The sequence below is a fragment of the Canis lupus genome, chromosome 10 (assembly GCF_003254725.2).
Source record: "Canis lupus dingo isolate Sandy chromosome 10, ASM325472v2, whole genome shotgun sequence".
Classification (NCBI taxonomy): domain Eukaryota; kingdom Metazoa; phylum Chordata; class Mammalia; order Carnivora; family Canidae; genus Canis; species Canis lupus.
The window spans coordinates 33273289-33293141 of record NC_064252.1 but is presented as its reverse complement, the minus strand read 5'-3'; the positions used below and the strand labels follow the sequence as shown (position 1 = coordinate 33293141).

The 19853-nt window shown below is 51.2% G+C and overlaps 1 protein-coding gene and 1 long non-coding RNA gene across 3 annotated transcripts in view; one reads left to right on the top strand and one right to left on the bottom strand.

Moving 5' to 3' along the window:
* NUAK1 (NUAK family kinase 1) overlaps positions 1–17770 on the bottom strand; it is a 73551-nt gene extending 55781 nt beyond the window's left edge. Inside the window, exon 1 of one of the 2 annotated variants that reach the window (XM_025462066.3) lies at positions 17669–17770. In XM_025462066.3, the coding sequence (XP_025317851.1) occupies positions 17669–17722 (54 nt within the window). In that variant the 5' untranslated portion in view covers positions 17723–17770. Of the gene's footprint in view, positions 1–15595; positions 16254–17668 lie in introns of those variants that run through there. The other variant, XM_025462056.3, reaches the window with a different exon arrangement.
* LOC112669175 (uncharacterized) lies at positions 17087–19141 on the top strand. The gene is made up of 2 exons (XR_007413511.1): positions 17087–17439; positions 17527–19141. It is a non-coding gene; the product is annotated as an uncharacterized LOC112669175 (long non-coding RNA).
* The last annotated feature ends 712 nt before the right edge of the window (positions 19142–19853 follow it).

The window sequence follows — 19853 nt, the reverse complement described above, 5'->3', positions numbered from 1 at the left end:
CTTAGGGTTACCACCAGGATCAATTTAGGCCACTGATTTAACATGCTTATCCTATGACCAGGTATAACCACTGCTATGTAATTGTTTGCAATCATTATTACTCCTTGGGAAGGTATCAGGCAAAGAGACCTCAAGTGTCAGGTCCATTATAAGAACCCCAACATCTGAGGCCCCTCTTGTTATCACATGAGAAAGTGTAGAATGAAGAAAGTAGGGTGCTATATCCCCAGAAGAGTACAGCAACTGGCCTCCCATGGTCCAGAGCTCTGTTTTTCTTTTTTCTTTTTTTTTTTAAGTTTACTTATTTGAGAAAGAGAGCACACATGGACGTAGGGGGCAAATGGAGAGGGACAGAGAATCTTAAGCAGACTCCCCACTGCGCATGGAGCCTGACAAAGGTCTCTATCTCATGACGTAAGCATCAGGAGCTTACCTGACTGCCACCCAGACGCCCCAGAGCTGTGTTTTTCAAAGTGCAGACCATGGACCAACCCCATTACATTTACATGAGTTGCTTGGTTAAAATGCTGCAGATTCCCAAGTCCCCTAAGTCCCACCCCAGCCCTGCTGGATCAGACTCTGGGATATATGCCAAAGATGATGCATTTTGACAGGCACACCCAGGAGAGTCACAGGTCCCCACAAATCTAAGAACCGTTGGCTTGGTTAAGCTAGGGGATCCGTGTCTGTATCCCCCAGAGCCTTGCACCATGCCTGACACACAGCAGGTGCTCAATGAACATCAGGTGAATCCATGCAATGGTTATAATTCTCTTAAGTGTTCATTTAATTTGTTGAAGGCCCACTCTCTATAAGGCATATGCAAAGCAATGCTGATCAGACTTCATTCATTCATTCTGAAAACCTTTATTGGGTGCTTACAACATGCCAGGCAGCATTTTAGACACAAGATACAGAAACAACGGTGGATGGTGTTGCTAATTACAGATAGTGACAAGTGCCGAATACGGAGCTAATAAAGCAAAGCAAAGGCACTACTCTTTAGCATGGCTATGATGCTGGAAAAGACCTTTCCGGCACTGTCCAATGGTAGCCACCAGCCACAAAGAGTTACCAGGCACTTAAAATGCAGCTAGTGTAACCAAGGAACTGAAGTTTTCATTTTAATTGTAATTAATTTTAATAGCCGCACATGTCCTTATTAGACAGTGCAGGTCTAGAGGCAGAGTTAAGAAATGTAAACGGGAAATGATAACACAGGCAATATGTACTACGGGAGCAGGGGGTAGGGGTGCTTAGAGGACCATGTGTTATCAAATGCCTCTCACCCAATTACCAGATGCCCTGATGTGCTCTGACTCCAAAAATTGAAAGAACAAGGTCAGGTACAAGCATTGTACTTGGGCTGGAATTTTTATAGCCCATGATCAGTTGGAAGAGGTACGCAGCCCGGCCAAGCCTCAGAGCCTGCAGTTCGGGAACACACTGCTGCTCGCAGAGCCTGCCCACAGCTGCCTGAGGAGATCTCTTTCAGCCCCGCCACTCTGTGGATGGTTGGTCATTCTGTCCTTGGCTAGAACGTCCCCCTGGGCCCAAGACACTGCACGGATTTTATGAGATTTCTCTGCTTCAAGCATAAGTATGAATACAAGCCTTCTAAATTCCACTGGAAAATTGGTGGCTAATCCAAACATTTCATAAAATTAGAACTCATTGTGGGGCTGAAAGGAATTCAGACTGTGCCGCCACCAGAGAAATGCAAGATATTTGTTATAATTTTTTCCTTCATGAGCTGTTTTAAGAAGCAAGTGCTTTTTCTGCTTGGAATAAAGAAGGCATGAGCAGGGGAGGGGGGTGAGGGAGGAGAGGAAGGAGAGAGTTTTTGTTTTTGTTTTGTTTTCTCTGTGGTTTGCAAAAAGCATCACCAGATGACAAATTGGAGGAATCTTGCCTGACTCCCTAATCCCACAGCTAGTGGGGATAATGAACCTTCCTACCCAATCCTGACTGCATCTTGCTTTTGTAAAGTCGGTTTTTTTCCTGGAAATTTGTCCTTTTGCTCCTTCATTTTCTTCTTGGATTTGAGCCCCAGGACTTTCACATCCAGAGACTTCATGAGCAAGAGGGATATCCGAGTCATTTGTCCAGGCATGCGGGCATTTGTGTCGCCAGCGTTTATTCACCAGACAGTGGACTAGGCATTCGGGATGCATCTGTAAGCAGAACTGATGAAAATCCCTGCCCTGGTGGAAGCATACATTCAGGTGAAAGGACACAAACAAGGGAAGATTCAGTGACTGGCACTTCAGAGCAATGTGAGGACTAGACATGAAGACTCGCCCATGCAGGTTCTGGTGAGGCTGGAGAAGGGGCTATGGGAGGGCAGGAAGCCCACCGTCTGACTGTCACTTGCCCCTTTTACCCAGAGCAGAGCAGTTTTGACACACAGCTGGCCCTCAACAAATATTTGTTGAGTGAATAATGAACCCTGACACAAAAGTCTGTCCCAGAGCTCTCATTTACAGATGAGTTTGGTGAAGCTCTAGAAGGGATGGATCTTGCCCCAGGTTCATGCAGCTCAAGTCGTGGCAATGATGGGACTGACCTCAAGTTTCCCGACACCATTATGTAACACATAATGCCCCAAGGCCATTCAGCAAGTATTGACTGTATTCTTATTGTGTTCTAGGCTCTGAACTAGGCACTGGAAGGACATATGAGTAAGATGCAGAATAACTGAGATTATGGAGCAAAGTTCTTCCAATTATCATTGTCACAAGCTTGGAGACAACTTCTCTGAGCTTTAAGTCAGGGTTCGGGGCGTATCTACCATCCAGTGTGCAGGTAAAAAAACCAAAGCAGGTGGCTGTGGAAGCTTCCAAGGTCCCGGATCCAAGAAAGGCTAGGGAACCCAGTGGTTATGACCGTGACCCTGAAGTCAGACAGCCCGGCCCTAAATTATACAGGAGAGGGAGAGAAGGTGTGTGCAGTACTCAGTACAGCACCGGGCATACACTCGTCACTCAATACATGTTTCCTGCCATGAAGACTGTTAGAGAAGGGACTTTCCCTCTGCTCTGGAGCCTCTTACACACGTAAGCAAGTGGACAGGACTCAGGGGAGATTTCCACTTAATTCCTCTGCTCTCCAGGATTTCTGCTACCAGCTGCTCGCACGCCCCTCCACACACCGGTTCCCTCCCTGAACATCCCCCTTGATTCTGCCTGGGAAACAGATATCATCTGACCATGAGGAAGATGCAAGATAAGGTTCTCCCTAGAGTGAGCACATCCCACCTCGCCTTTGCATCTGACACATTCACATGCTGGGCTTGGAGCCCACCGGATCCATGCAGGGCGAGCCTCTTCCCTCCCGCTACTCCTGCTAGTTGAAGGAAAAGTTCACTTTCAAATCTACCAAGAACCATTACAAGGTAATTAAGTGGCATCTGGGACCACTGAGAGTTCCTTAAAGTTTGTCGGCATCTTTGTAAATTGATGCTGAGAAAGTCAAGGCCGCATGATGGATGTACTTAAGGCCAAGGGATGGAATTCTGAGAGATTAAAGCAACACCTCCCCCGCCCCCCGCCCCCCGGCAGGGGACTGGTCTCCCAGCTAAGAAGGGTAAATGTGGACCACAAAAATCAGGATCCGAGGGGCGCCTAGGTGGCTTAGTCACTTAAGCACCTGCCTTCGGCTCGGGTCATGATCCAGGAATCCTGGGATTGAGCCTCGCATCAGACCAGGAGTGGAGATGCCCAGTGGAGAGCTTGCTTTGCCCTCTGCCCCTCATCCTACTCGTTCTCAGTCTCTCTCTCTCTCAAGTAAATAAATAAAATCTTTTTTAAAAAATCGGGATCTGAAATAACTATAAATTCTAGAACCAAGAGGTAGTTGAGCTCCCTCAGGACAGAGGCTGTATCTTTCTCCTTATCTCCTCCCCAGTGTCTAGCATGGTGCCTGGAACACAGGAGGAGCTTATCAACTATCTGAATGGTTTTCAATGTTACCTGGAAGAGGCAGAAGGAACACCTGCCACAAGAAAACATGACAGCAGGTACTTCTAGTCCTTCTTGGGAAGCTGTCTAGGCTCACAGTGGAGAGCTGGGACAGACACAAGGTTCATTCCTTCCATCTTCCCCAAGTGATAAAGAAGGTGGCCCTGGGCCTCAGTTCCCTCTGTAGTGAAGCAGGAAGAGCTTAGCATCACCTCATAGAATAGGTCTAAGGACCACAAGGACATCAGTGAGGCGATGCAGGCCCCCAAGGCCTGGCAGATATAAAGTGCTCCATGAAGAGGAGTGTGATTGATCGACTGATCAACTGACTTCATCTTTAAGGATAAAATAGTCGTAAACACATGAGTCAAGTCTTCCTTTTAAGTGAAGCTGCCGAAGACCTCTCTTACCCTGGGAAGAAGGCCTCCTGAGTCTTTTCCTCAACTCTTGAGTCCTGCCTCCACCCCACCTGTCCCACCAGGATGAAGAAGCCCTCCCTGGACAATGAATGTTCCCACCACTACCAAAGCCACAGGGAGAAAAAAAAAATGTTGTCTCTGGGGAAACCCACAGGCATAACCAAGAGCAGAGGCAGCCACAGGCTCCAGCCTCACCAGGACCAACCAAAAGCCCTACTAAACTCTAAATAGGGAGAAGCAATGATTCCTCCAAGCCACCCAACAGTATGAGATCTTGCCCTACTCCAAACCCCAAATGATAGCAGCTAACATTTATCGAGGGTTGGCTATGCATCAGGAGCTGCTCTCAGCACCATCCCTGAATCCACAGGACCACCCAGGACACACATTCTAGTATCACCATCCCATTTTACACATGAGAAAACCAATAGGTTCTTTGAAAGTGAGAATTTTCTATCTCACGCAGAATCTAGGGCAGAATCCACCTCACAGACATGCTTAAAGAAAGCTCTGCAGGCCCTGCGCTAAAGGGGAGTGGGGACCAGAGGGCACCGGAGAGCCAGGAAGGTAAGGCCTCCCCAGTGCGCGCTGACCCTCCAAACACTGGGAGACTCTACTTACACTTGTCAAACCTGCACAACACAATCTAAAATGAACTTATGCTTTTTTAAGATTTTATTTTTATTTATCCATGAGAGACACACACACACAGAGAAAGAGAGAGAGAGAGGCAGAGACACAGGCAGAGGGAGAAGCAGGCTCCATGCAGGGAGCCCAACATGGGACTCGATCCTGGGTCTCCAGGATAGCACCCTGGGCCTAAGGCAGGCACCGAACCGCTGAGCCACCCAGGCATCCCCCTAAAATGAGTTTAGAGAAATGAAGATAACTTCCCTTCCCCCACAAGAGCCCTTCTGCCAAAGACCAAGCAGCAGGAAATGAGACCTACATTTCACCGATTTCATTCAGTGAATCCCAGGATTCTCTTCTTGGAGCTTGAGGAACAGTCTGTGTCAGCCCGTAGATTTACAGGTGAAGAGAGGGGGCTTGACACTGGGTTCCCCCGACATATGAAGCCCAGCACCCAGGCTGCCTGTGGTATAAGTGTAGCCATGCTGCTGTCCTGCCCTTCCCAGGGGGGCTCCTTCCAACAATAACACTTAAGGAGCATTCACTGCGGACCACACACTTCTCTAAGACCTTGATACACACCTCATTTATCCTCACAGCCACTTCTATTTCACAGATGAAGAAACTGAGTCAGGCTGGTCATCTCAAGCTTATACAGGAGGTTCGAGGGCATTCTCAAACCCAGGGAGCCTGGCACAGAGGCCAGGCTCAGAACCCACCCTCATGCTCCATTTCAGATCCACAGGTTGGATCATCACTTCCCTTCCACCATCCTGCAAAGACGTGAGAGGATCCCTGTGAATCCTACCTGAGTGGAGCCCAATGCATGATGACATGACAAGAGCCAGCGAAGACACCTAACCTGCAGCCATCAGTTGTCTTTGCAGCTTTGGAGCCACAAGAATAATGAGGAGCTTCACAAAAGCAGAGGGAATGGGGAGGAGACAAGGCCCTAGGACATTCTAGGACAAAGAGGCAAGTCCCTCCTGTTCACTGGGAAATTGCCCTCTGCCCGGAGCCACTTGAACACTGCCGTTCCCCCCCCCTCCCAGGGAAGGTTTCCCTGAAACCTCTCGCTGTCTCAGTATCTCTAATGAAAGTAAGCGATGCGAATTCTTCTCTTGAGTTTAAGAGGCAAGTCATGATGCTGTTTTTTCCAGACATACATTAATTCTGCACTCCAGCCGGTTTACAATTCTTAAAGTACTTGATTTACAACCCAGGGAGAAAATGTTTTGAAAATCTTGCAAACATACTTTGCATCTAAAGCTTGTCTACACTGCAGAGCTGATGGCCAGGGGGCCATCTTCTTCATGGGGGGCTGGGGTCTCCTAGGGAAGATGTCAAAGTATGGGAACAGCCCACGGAGGCCTCCGGGAGCAGCTGCCCAGGGTGGGAAACCAGTTCCCCCAACCTCTGGCAGGGGTGCAGAGTTGCAGCTAATAGTGGTGGGCTGTCGGGCGCCTGGGCGGCTCAGTTGGTGAAGCGTCCGACTCTTGTCTTGGGTTCAGCTCAGGTATGATCCCGCGATTGTGGAAGTGAGCCCAGCGTTGGGAGTGCTTGGCACGGACGCGGATCTACTTCGGATTCTCTTTCTCCCTCTCCCTCCTGCTCACTCTCAAATAAATAAATGAAATCTTTTAAAAATTAAAAAAAAAAAAAAAAAAAACAATGTTGGGCTCTCCACACCATCTACACAGTGGTGTGAAGTGGGGGGTATTCAGAAAGGGAAGGAGGTGGGGACTCAAGGGGTCTTTCCTGCAGCCTCCCCTAGTCACAGAGCTCCCCCTCTCAGGATTGCTGCTGCACTTCTCTCTCATTCATTCATTCACTCATTCATTCATACTTACTGAGCACCTACTATAGGCAGGCACCAGGCCACAGGTCAGAGAGCACTGAGGGATAGGACAGCACCCCTGCTTCCCTTCCAACAAGGGAAGAAAAGAGTGGGTATAGAGAGAAACCATCAAAGCTGCACAGTTGACATGTTCTGAAGGAAACGGACAAAGGGCTGAAACAGGGGAATAAGGAAGTGGGAGTTTAGACACTGGTAGAGGCCTTCAAGGACAGAGCAAATTCCGAATTTGGTTACCATGCAACCCATGGCAGGGTTTTAAGCTGGAAAGCCATGATTTGGGAGAAAAAGACCACTAAGTACTCTATGCTGGGGCTTCTCACCAAAATAAATAAGAATACCAACCCTGGTTTTCAAGAGCCTGCTAGTCACCAGGCTCTGTGTCAGAAGCTTCCAAATCCTGTTTCTCCTGGCAATCCTACCTGGTAGGAGGCTGGTAGCCGCACTTCCTAGATAAGGAAACAGAAGCTCAAAGAAAACATGCAGCTTGCCCAGGATCATCTAGCCGCCGAGTAGCAGGGATGAATTTGAACCCAAGTCCTTCTGATCCTACAGCCATGACTTCTTCCTCTACACCTAGTTTAGGTACTACCTTGCATTGTTCCCAGATTATTCCAGATGTATGACTCACATGTCCCAACTAAACTCTCAGTATCTTGGTGCAGGACTTGTCATATTCTCTGAAATTGCCAAGAGTCCTGAGCACTTAGGAAGCACTCATTCACTACATCTGGTTTACTGCTAGATTAAAAGGAAAAGAGAGTATGCCAACCCTCAACATATGTTGTGTCTTTATCGTGTGTTTTTAGTATGTTGTGTCTGAATATCACTATTCAGCCACAGAGCAGTGATGAGTGCTAGCTGATAAGAATGATGAAGGCCCTGACCAGGGCTGCCAGGTAGGGGCCTGCAGACCATGTACACACAGGCACCCTGTGGAGAGACAAGTGAATGGAGACCAGTTCTCCCAAGGCCACCAGTCTGGGGGCTACTTCCAGCCAGGAGGGGAACCTTTTCAAATTCATCCACCTAGAGGGAAGCCGTTTACTCATTCAGACAAATGTACCTTTTATACAACAACAGCCCCAGAAGCACTGAATATGCATCTACTGTGTGTCAGGTACAGGGCTAAAGGCTCAGCCAAATCACATCGGCTCATTGAATCTTCTCAACAGTCTAGAAGATAAGAACTATTACAAGCCCCAGGTGAGAAAACCGGTTTAAATTGAGAAAACAGGTTTAAAGGGGATTAGGAAGTAGCCCAAGGTCCCACGATTGTCAAGCAGTGGGATGGAACATGCACTCGGGCCTTGTGGCTCCGGTGCTTTCCTGACCACGGCACACAGGACACTGCTTTCCACTTCGGACACAAAATGAGTGTGAGAGTTCTCCAGACTCACAGACTGGAATCTTCAGGGCCTGACAGATACAGCCTAACACTCCAATCCCCATTCTCCCCACTACCCCGAGCCCCGGTTTAGTTTTGTTGGGTTGGTTTGGGCTTGTTTGTTTGTTTTTGTTTTTTTTAACTAATAGCTTTATTGAGATACAGTTTCTGTATCACAAAATTCACTCATTTAAAAATGTACAATTCAGGGACTTCCAGTATATTCACAGAGTTGTGCAACCATCACCACAATCAATTTTAGAACATTTTCATCACTCCAAAAAGAAACCCCACACCCATTAGCAGCTACTCCCCATTTACTTCCAACCCACTCGAGCCCTAGACAACCACTCATCCAGTTTCTGTCTCCACGGCTTTGCCTATTTTGGACATTTCACAGAAATGGGATCATACAATATATGATCTGTTGTGACTGGCTTCATTCACTTAGCATAATGTTTTCAAGACTCATCCATGTCGTAGCACGTGTCTGTTCTGCGTTCCTTTTTACCGCAGAATAACCCATAAATATTCCATAAATAAAATATGGGAAGGATCATATGTAATATTCCATAAATAAAATGAACATACCACATTTTATTTATCCATTCGTCAGTTGATGGACATATGGGTTGCTCTTACTTAGGGGCTCTTAGGAACAATGGCACTAGGAACATCTGTGGGTCCGTTTCCGTGTGGACGTGTGTTTGCCCTGCTCCTGGGCAGGCCTAGGAGTGGGACTGCCCATCCCCATTCTAAAACGCCGGTTAAGAGTTTACCAAGAGCCCCAACCCCACCCCATCCCCCCGCACCGGGAAGTCAACATCTGGCTGCTCCTGGGCCGTTTCCAGAGAATTTTATCAATACAGCCAGACTCCACTCACGGGTGGGTCATCTGGCTGAGCCTCTCCTATGCTGGGGCCTGGGATCCTCTCATTCCTGGGCTGCTTGGTGTCCTCTGGGCCAGCGCGATGATAAATGCATTCTGCTTTAAAACAGATACTTCACAAATCATAACTCACAGATGCTCCGGGACTTTCATGTGGGAAACACAAATGAGACTTAGGCTGTCTGACTCCAGAGCCACTGAGGACAGGAAGCCACGGCCAGGAAGCCCACAGGCCCTGGACAGACAGACGGCTCGCCCCTCAGGAGAGCGTGAGCGCCGTAACAGGGAACCCGCGCCCGGAACCCTGTGCCTGGCTTTGCCAGCTTCGCCATGTAACCCGCCATTCATTTCCAGCCATGGCCTTTCAATCCCGAAAGGTCAGAGGGCCCCTGAGGTCGGAGGCCATGCATGACCTACACAGACAGCCTTTCCATCTCCTAAGATATCAACGTTGCAAAAAAAATATATATATATATATATCAACGGGGATCCCTGGGTGGCGCAGTGGTTTGGCGCCTGCCTTTGGCCCAGGGCACGATCCTGGAGACCCGGGATCGAATCCCACGTCGGGCTCCCGGTGCATGGAGCCTGCTTCTCCCTCTGCCTGTGTCTCTGCCTCTCTCTCTCTCTGTGACTATCATAAATAAAAATAAAAATAAAAATAAAAAATTATATATATCAACATCGCTCAGTTTATTCCCATCAGTTCCCGTCCTGGAAGCCTTTGCTGGGGACCTACGATGTGCTTGGCACCGTGCTGGGTGCTGATGAGAGGCTGGAAGACCAGACTGATGGACACACAAGACACCTTGTCCCCTGCCACTTCCCAGGAGGAAGTGAGATGTCCTGCGTGGCGTGGGTGCGCCAGGGAAGTGAACCGCCGACCTCTCCAGGCCTGCGAGGGATTCCAGAATCTGGGGCTACTCAAGGAACAAAAAAGTCAGTGTGTGTCCAGGCAGAGAGCTCCCTGACTTGCTTCATTAAAACAGACTCATGGCCCAACGAGCAGACAGTTTGCCAGAAGCAGACCTATTAACGCAGTTCCGATCCTTATCTTCTCATACCTCAACTCTTGCGTAAACCCACAGGCTAGCCTCCCTGCTCCCAGCCAGCACCCCAGACTGCTGGGCTCAGAGCCCCACTGTGACCAGAACCCAGCTCAAGCCACCTAGAGGAAGGTCTCTGTGTTCACGATGCCTGGGGCCGAACCCTGGCTCTGCTGCTGCGTGTGACCTTTTTCATCCGGAAAATGGGATGATAACAGGCTCATGAGGAGGATTAAGTCAGTTAATATGTACCTAGAGCTGCAGCTGGCCTGTGTTGTGTGATAAGCACTCAAAAAGCCTCCTCACCCTAGAATCCCCTTTTGCCTGAAATGCCCCGTATCTCAGTCTCGTGAAACCCAAATCAAGGATCATCTTCAACATCATCTGCCCTCCCTAATCCTCCAGAACGCCACCGCCACTTCTCTCGATCCCTTTCCTGAACAGTGCAAAGAAACCGCCCCCCCCCCGCCCCCAGGAAAAGAATTACCCCATTGCTAGTCTTCCGGACCCTGTGAGCAAAGTACCCCGCCCAAATCCAGAGTTCACCTGTTGTGCAACATAAGGAAGGTTCTCCACTTCTCCAGCAGCAGTGAGTTTCAAAACAGACCATTTGACACTCTCCAGCTGTATGACCCTGGGCAAGTTACTGAACGCCCCCATGCATCATTCTGCCCACCTGTTAAATGGGTCTAACTTGAGTACACACCTCTCAGGGTTGTTGAGGGTGGTAAATGAAAGAAAATGTTAGCACAGCTTGACAACACCGCAACCTTTCAAAAATGTCAGCTGGTAGTAATCACGGCAGCAGTGACCGTATGGGGAGGGAGGTATTCTTGTCCAGGATCAAACGCAACTGAAGGAACTCAGCTTCAGTGAGCGACATTCCAACCTGAAAATCACCTGGTACAATCCTGTCCTGTATAGCAGAGGCACTCAGATCAGTAACTGCTTACTGCCTCTTCCACCAGATGGGTCCCTCCATGGGCCTCAGCCACACCTGTGTCCCAGCATGTAAAGTGAAGGGCAGCATACAGGAGATGGTAATAAATCTTGGTGGGACTGCACAGAACGAGTTTGCTCTTTGTAAGTATGTTTTATCTTGACTACGAGACTGTGAGCTCTTTAAGAGTGAGCATCCTATCTTGCTGTAGTCAAGATTTATTAAATGAGTGATGCAAAAATACCAAACCGAGAATCAGGTTGCTTACACCCAGCTGGGTCACTTACCAGCTGCTGTGCAGCCCCAGAGAGCTCACTTAACACTTCTGTGCTTTATTTTTCCCATCTCCAGGATGGGAAGTTTGGATCACATGTTCGCCATCGTGCCTTACGCCCCACAACTGGGTTTGGGCCTTAGCTGCAACATGGCATCTGAGGCACCACAGATGACGGCCCCATGACCCCGGCTCAGTAGGCCAGCTTGCTATGTGATAGCACCCCTCATTTGCAGTTTCCCAGAACCAGGCTGGGAGTAACTTCGGGCCAGTGCTTAAAAGACCCATTTTTGGTCAAATCAATGCCTTTGCTGAGTGAGGATGCCCCATTACCCAGGCTAGAGCTTTGGTTCCCAGGGACACCATGGCAAAATGGGGGTACGCTCTACCCACTGGTCCTGTCACTCCCACGCAGACCCCTCCCAGAGCCCTCGCCTCCTGTTCCTGTCACACAACATACTGCTCACAAGAGATAACCCGGTGCAGAGGGAAAGTTGAACTTGGCCCTTGACAGTGAGGTGATCACATGACCCCTCTCCTCAAAATGTTGTCTGTTTTGGGTTTGGGTTTTTTGACAATAGTTTGTGCAGCCTGAAGGTCCAAACAGCTTGGCTCGAAGAAAATGCACACCATATTATGCCACAGGGGCTCCACTTAACAGCCCTGCCCAATGCTATATCAAAACAAAAGTTGTGCAAGAAACAAAGCCTAAATTCAGGGCTTTAGAAACACATTCAGATGCTATCAGAATCTGGCTAATGGTCTTGGCTTCTTATGGGCTCACTTTTCTGTTCGCCTCACATTCATTAATTAACCTGAAAAGTTGATTGTTTCCCCTACCACTGTCTGAGAGATATGAGGTTAATTTGTCCCAGGCATCCTGGTCTTAAAACCTAAATGAAAAGTCCACATGAGATGAGAAAAAAATTCGGTTGAAAGAAGAACTAAATTGGCTAATTTCACCTCTGGAGGCTTTCCACCCATTATTTTATTTAACTATTACACAAATGCATGCAACTGGTACTACTGGTAGCCCATTTGACAGATGAGGAAGCTGGGGTTTCAGAAAGTGACATAGCTTGCACAAGCTTGCACAAGCTCACAAAGCCAGGGAAAAGTCAGAATCTGAATGTCAGCCAGGGCTCTGCGCCCTTCTGCAAGAGGGCTTCATTGTTGGGTGTGTGAGGCTCTGGAATAAACCACTTGGAGTCCTTGTGTCATGGACACCCTCAGGCAGTGGCCACAAACCACATCTGGGAATTCAGAAGGGAGTCTGCCTGGATGAAGCCAGGTCGAGGGCCACTCCAAGCTCCTGATCCTGCAACATTCTTCGGAAGTGGCTTTCACAGAACACAGAAGACGATGTTGCGTGGTGCTCTGTTTGATTCAAAGGGCCCTTCCAGATGTGCAATTAAAAGCCACAACGTTTTCATTTTTAAACACTTCGCTGTCTCTGAGCTGCTTTCCACAAGGAGTGCTGATCCCACAGCCTCTCCTACCCGGGACACCACCAGCAGCGCTGGCAAAGTGGCTTAAAGGCCCTGCTCCTCTTGGACGGTGCCATAAAAGACATGGGTACAAGTGAAATCACCACGTCACTTCGGAACTCGACCGAACACTGAAAAGGCAGACCTGAGGCGGCGCCCTCCCCACTCACCTCTACCACACCCCAGAGTAAGTGGTAGATATTCGGAGAATCCTTAGAACCAGAAGGAAACCCCAAGTTCATACCTCACATAACAATTTCTTGCTGCTCTTGACAGATTCTGAGTCACCAAGTGCTGTGCCGGCAAGGACAATTTGCTGACCAATTTTTTGGCGTGTTTGTTTTATTTTCTGTTCAGCCAGGCACACAGAATTTTCCACCTGACAGTTCCTGTTTCTCACTTAAGTTCTGACACCATCTGTGGGCACTGTGCTCAGCAGGGGGAGGACTCAAGGCCAAGGAGGACGTCCCAGCACCAAACCTCAGTCATCCCATCTGGTTACTGCAAGCTTTTCTCCAGAAGATTCGCCAAAGGTTCTAAGTTTATCTATCAACTAGAAAGTGGTCTGAAGAAAACTAGCGTCTGGGCCTGGATCTACCGGATTCAGAACCTTTACATAATCATTGAGTAAAACAAGAGATTTTGCTGCAATTCATAGCACAATGGGAAACCAAGGAGCAGGGCTGGACAACAACAGAACAGGAACGGGACTGGAGTCTCTGGGCTGAGAAATGAGCCTCTCCCATTCTCAGCGCGCCCCCGAGCGGCCGTTTGACTAAATCCCGACAGAATGTTCAGAGTTTCTGCAAATAAAGGAAAGACACCCACCGAAAGAGAAAGGCAGGCTCCCGTCCACTGATGCAATCCCTTTCACTCCAGCCTCGTCTGCAGATCAGACGCGAGACCAACACCGGACAGGAAGCCCCGGTGAAGCTCAGAAAGGGGTCTGCCCTAAGACGCGACTTCATTCTCTCCAACAGGGGCGGCAGCGCCCGGGCTTCCAGGCAGCGGTGCCCCCCGCAGATCCCAGACACACCCTTACCACTCAACCCCTCGAAAGCTCACATCCCCAACCTGCAGCTCCAGCCGCGTCTGTTTTTCATTATTCCTCTTTCCAACTTCCCAGCGCGATTCTTCAACAGCTATTAAGACAACACGAGCAAGGAGCTGGGCTTAGTTCTTGCTTATTCAACACCCAGCCTGGGGAATATCACCTCAGAAGAAAAGCATGAATGAAGTGCACGTTTCTCAGCCTCTTCTTCCACAAACCTGAAAGTGTGTTCCTCAAAGGACATCTGTAATAACCATCTCCTCTTTAAAACTTTCAACCTACAAAAAAAAAAAAAAAAAAAAGGCACCTGCCCAGAGTGAATTCTTAACTACTTGCTGCCTATAGGATTTGTTTACTGGAGACAGCTTTAAAAATACAATGTACAATGTTTCAAATTTCCAATTAACCTATAACAGACTTTTTTTTTAAGCTATAGAAGACAGCTGGAGCAACCCAAACAATGAACCTTAGGATGAGGGAGTTATTCCAGGTATCCAAATGTCTGAGAATTTCAGAAGCTAAACCCTCTGATCGGCTCCTCATTTTTTCCCACAGAACTGTCCCTGCACAGATTGAAAAGAAAAACACCAATGTCAACCAACCACTTCATTCAACAGTTCGTTTTGCTTTCTTTCCCCTCTGGTCATTTGCTAAGTTTATGAGCAACCCCGGGGCCCCCCCAAAAGCGCACACGAGGAGTACCATAATGAGTTCCTGACTTTGGCCCCAAATCGATTAAAATACATCTGATAGGCTTCAAATCAAAGAACCATGTTAATTTTCTACCACACACCACACAAAATCTTTGCGAGTCAGTCACTTTGAACCCAACCCTCTGGCCACAAGCAGTGTGGATTTCAAGGGCCTGTTCCCCAAGCCAAGTTGGGAACAACGCAGAGACCCTGCTAGGCGCTAGCCACTCCAAATGGGGCCGGGACCCCCGCAGGGCTTCGGCTGTCACTAAGAGCAGGGCGACCGGCCAGTCCCCTGGAGCAATTCAGTAGCCGGGCAACCAGGACCTGAAAAGCAGTGGGGTCTGCGGGGATTCAGCATCTGTGTGGTTACGCCTGCCCTGGGCATTTCAGTCTTCCCAGGAGCGGGAGGCAAACTGTCAGAGCCCTCAGGCAGGCAGGCAGCCGCCTTGACTTTGGCTCCCTAAGGGGCAGGAGTCCACCCTCCCTTGCAGCTACAGCAGCACCAGGGTGATGAGGAGTAGGAGTGGGAGGGTGGAGGGTCGCCTTCGCCTAGAGGACACTGCTGGGGGAGCGGGGGGCACCCGCTCTCCGCCCAGGACGTGGGTCTGTTCAGAGTTAGAGCAACAAGGCATTCCAGGGCATTCCAGGGCTCGGTCTGAATGCGTGCCCGCGAGGGAGACCTCCACCGTCCCAACGTTGCAAAGTGTTTGCAAATCATAAACACTACTTTGCTGCTGGGAGAAAAACCCCCAAAATATGCGCAGACAGGATGTAACAAGTGTTTCGAGAGAGACACGCCTGAGTCACGGGGAGCTGGGGGGAGAGTGAGGCGTCTGTCTGGGGGTTCCAGAGAAGCCCCCTCGCGGACAGGCGAGTCTCGGTGCCCCCGCCCCCCGCCCCCCGCGCCCCCGGTCGGCAGCCGCGGCGGGCCCTCGCCCCGGGGAGGGGGGCTCCCCCACTCACCACTCGGCCCGAAAACCTCTCGGTGGCCCTCTTGACTTTGCCGTAGGTGCCTTTGCCCAGGGTCTCCTGCAGCTCGTAGCGGTGCTTCAAGTTGTGCTTGTGGTGATGCCGCTTCACCCCGTGCGGCTTCCTGGGCTCGGGGGCCGCCGCCGCCGGGGCTGCAGTCGCCCCCGCCACCACCTCCGGGGGAGAGCCCGGAGCCCCCGGCCGCAAGTCGGGGCCGTCCCGGGCCGCGGGAGCAGCGGCCCCCTCCATGTCGGAAGGCAGGGCGAGCCGGGCTGGAGAGGGCAGGACCGGGCACAGCGTTCGCGGGGTCGGGATCCCAGCCGAGGAAGCCGGGCGCGCTCAAGGTCGCCCCCGCAGCATCGGGGAGGCGGCCCGACCCCGCTCGGGCTGCGGCGCGGTCACTGGCGGCGGCGGGGACTGCACATCTGGCGCCCCCGGGCGCGCACGGTCCGCGCACCGCCCCCCGGCCGCGGCGAGCTGCGGCGCGTCGGGCGAGGTGGCGGCGGTGGCAGGGGAGGCGGCGGGGTTTGCAGGAGGGAGGGGAGAGGGGTGGCTCCGAGAGCAGGAGGGGGAGTGTTATGTGGGGCGCCGCACCCCCGACCCCTCCCCGGGAGGACGCGCAGACGGGGCGGGGGCGGGGCGGCGCGCTCGGCGGGTCCCGGGGGAGGGGAGGGAGGGGAGGGGAGGGGAGGGGAGGGGAGCGAGGGGCGGCGGAGCCGGGGCTTCCCCACCTCCCTGCCGCCACCCGGGACCCGGGGCCACCCGAGCCGGGGGGGCGGGGGGGGGTGGCGCGTGGCGACTCGCCCTTTGTGCGGCGCGGCGTAGGCCGCGGCGGCGGCCGGGGGGCTTTGTCCTCGCTCGGCCGGGACCCGCGCCGGGGCGCTTCCAGGCCCGGGCGCCCCTCCCCGGACTCGCCCGCCGCGGCTACCGCGGGCCCGCCGCCGGCTCCCGCTCCCGCCGCTCGGCCTCCCTGCCTGCTGGCGCCCGGGCGGCGGCGGCCGCTCGCCGAGCCCCGGGGCGGGGGAAGCGGGCGCGCTCCGAGCCAGACGCAGCCGGGGCCCGCTCGCGACCCGGCCGGGGGCGCCACGGGCCCGCGCGCCCCTTCATTTTGTTTCAGGTGTCGCCGCGGCCGCCAGGCCGGAGACGCGGAGAGCGGGGGGAGGGGAGCGGGCAGGGTGTTGGGTTACAGGCGGTGAGTCACGGCCCCTCCGCCGCAGTGCGCACCCCTCCCGCCCCGCCGGGCTGGCACCCCGCCTCCGGGGCCCCCTCCTCCGGCAGGGGCGGCCGCGCGCCGCGGAGGACCCCGAGAGGGGCGCCGCGACCCCGGCCGGCCCCGCGCCCTGGCGCGGAAGGGCGGAGGCGGGAGGAAGGGAGGCCGGGAGGCTGCACCCGGGCCCGCCGCGGGACGCTCAGCGCTGCGACACCAGCCGGGCCTCCGGCCGCCTGGGAGGGGAGGTCAGCCGGGGCCGGGCCAGAGGTGGGGCGCGTGGGGTGCTAGGACGGAGCCGGGGCCGCCGGGCCCGCCGCGGCTGCCTTCGGAGGGGGGCGAACCGGGGACCTCAGAGGGAGCAGGGCCGGGAGCCTCCTGAGCAAAAGGAGGCCTCTCGGGCCCCTTGGGCCTTGCGAGTTTTCCTTGCACTGAAAGGGCCGGACCCTGGCGATGGTAACAGCGACTGCGCCCCACAAGTAGACGGTCGGGCAGCAAGGGCGTCCGACAGCGGGGAAGCTGCCTCCCCCCCGCCCCCCCCCCCCCCAAGCTGCAAGGCAAGAGAAAAAGAGGCCTTGGGGAATTTTTTTTATAATGGTGCCATACAGCAGACCCGGATAGGAAGAGTGAGGTATGAAGAATGTATGGTACGTTGTACACATCGCCTAGTTGTTCTTTACTTTTTCACCAGTGCACCCCTCTCGACCTTCCTCTGCAGCTCTCCGGTCTACGCCTTCTGCATTCCTGCTGTCTTCACTCCTGTCTCCCCTGATCACCTTACCCTGGACCCCTGCAACAGCCGGTCCTGCCCCGGAGCCCGCTCCCTGCTGCCAGAGAAATGGCCAAACACATCACCATACCCGTGCCCACGCCGTCCGTAGGTGTCCAAACTTATCTTCTACGGATGCTGACATAAGCCCTCTCTGCCCCTTCCTGCCTTCCCCAAGAGCGCACTGGTTATTGCATAATACCAAGACAAAGGCCCTGTCTCTTTAATTCCTGTGCTGTCCTCCACAATTGCAGGGCCTCCCTGCCCCCATCCTGAAAGTATGTTCTGTTTTATACAAAGTCTGTAGACATTGTGCATGTGAATTAAAGAGTCAGAGTGAGCAAAGTGCAGGGTGATCCCCAGTGGATGGCTGTGTGACCCTGGTCAAATGACTTAACCTCTCAGAGCTTCTGTTTCTCCTTCTTAAAATATGGGATCTGTTTTACAGGTAAACAGACTGTATCTGTAGTGCTAATTGAAACCGTTCACCAAATATTTCCTGGTTCTTAACCTCCTGAGGGATGTGCTAGGCATCCACCACCCTATAGGACTCACTTAGGCCAATGGAATGAGACCAGAAGCGATATGCATTGTTTTCACATAGAAACTTTTAAGGGCCAATGGGCAAATCTGTGTGTCTTCTCAATCCCAAAAATTCCATCTTGGCAATCTCATGTTGACAACTATGGAAGTGCAGTGAGAGAGCCTACCCCAGGCACTGTGGCTCTCTATAGATGGCAGAGCAGGCCCAGCTAGCCTGCATTAGAAAGCTAGTGTGAGCAAATTTTAGACTTGTGTTGTATTAAACCAATGAGGTTTGGAGGTTGTTTGTTACAACAGCATAATGTAGTTTATTCTGGCTAACAGTGTTGCTCCCAAATGCCTGGACTTAATTGGTATTTGGTGAATGAATAGCCCTACCATAATCTGATACTATTTTATGATAGTAAACCCTCCTCTGTAGGATGGCTCTTATATTCCTTATTTTTAATTAAGGACACTTTACCCGAAAAAATAAGTAATTTGCCTGAGATTGCACAGGTCATAAATAGCAAGGCCAGGACTTAAACCCTACCTGTGCAGTTCCAAAGCTCTTGCTCTTCCTCTTCTACATATGCCATGCTACCTCTCCTTAAATGGGAAAGATGGAAACACCCAGTACAATGCCTGGCATACAGTCATACCCAAGCACTGGAAGTTCCTCTCCAGACTGAATTCCTATAGCAGTCATAATTTGAGCCACACTTCAGCACAATGTCATCATGCATTGTGCTCAAGTGCTTTCACATAGATAAAGCATTTCCTCCAACAAGAGCCCAGGCTGCCTGATTAAGAGCTTGAGATCTGGAGTTAAACTGCCTGAGTTCAAACCCCTATTCTGCCACTAGTAACTGACCATCTGGCCAGCTCTTTTCCCTCTCTATGCCTCCATTCTTTCATCTTCACAATGGTGGTAGCCATCACATAGGTGGTATTGGGGTGCTAGCAATAATATGCATGTGGGCTCATGTGAGGATTAAGGAGTATAATATATGCACTCAATAAATCATGGCTATTAATATCATACTTGTTTTTATTATACTTATTCTTCATCTTGCATGACTCGTCCTGGCATTGAGGCAATTAGAAGCAGTTTAATCATATTACTTACTTGATTAAACTCTGATTTCTGGCTTCACTCTCATTACATGACAGAGGTAATAACATATGAAGTTGGAAGCATGACTTCCACACTGCCCTACAACTTATATTTACATAAGATTCATTACTTGTTCTTTATTACACTTTCTATTTTCAAAGCAATTTAAAAGAAAGTATGCTTGCTTTCTTGAGAAATATTTGTTCAGAAAACGTAGTAATACCAGTATCATTTATCCACCATCTACTGTCTGCCAGGACCTTTATATGTATTACCTCTAATCATCATAAAACTGTGAGGTGGACGTTATGATCCCCAATTGGCTGTGAAGAACAGGGAGCCTCCAGGAGGTTAAGATGCCTATGACCAGGCAGTACCTGCCCCGGTCAGAATTTGAACCCAGTTCTCCGACTCAGGTTTTGCTCCCACCCCTATTCTAAACTGCCCAACATCCCAGTTCATATCGATGAATGCCTATGCTTTGGTTGGCATTCATCTTCTATTTTTAAAGATTTTATTTTTTTAATTTTTATTTATTTATGATAGTCACAGAGAGAAAGAGAGAGAGAGAGGTAGAGACACAGGCAGAGGGAGAAGCAGGCTCCATGCACCGGGAGCCCGACGTGGGATTCGATCC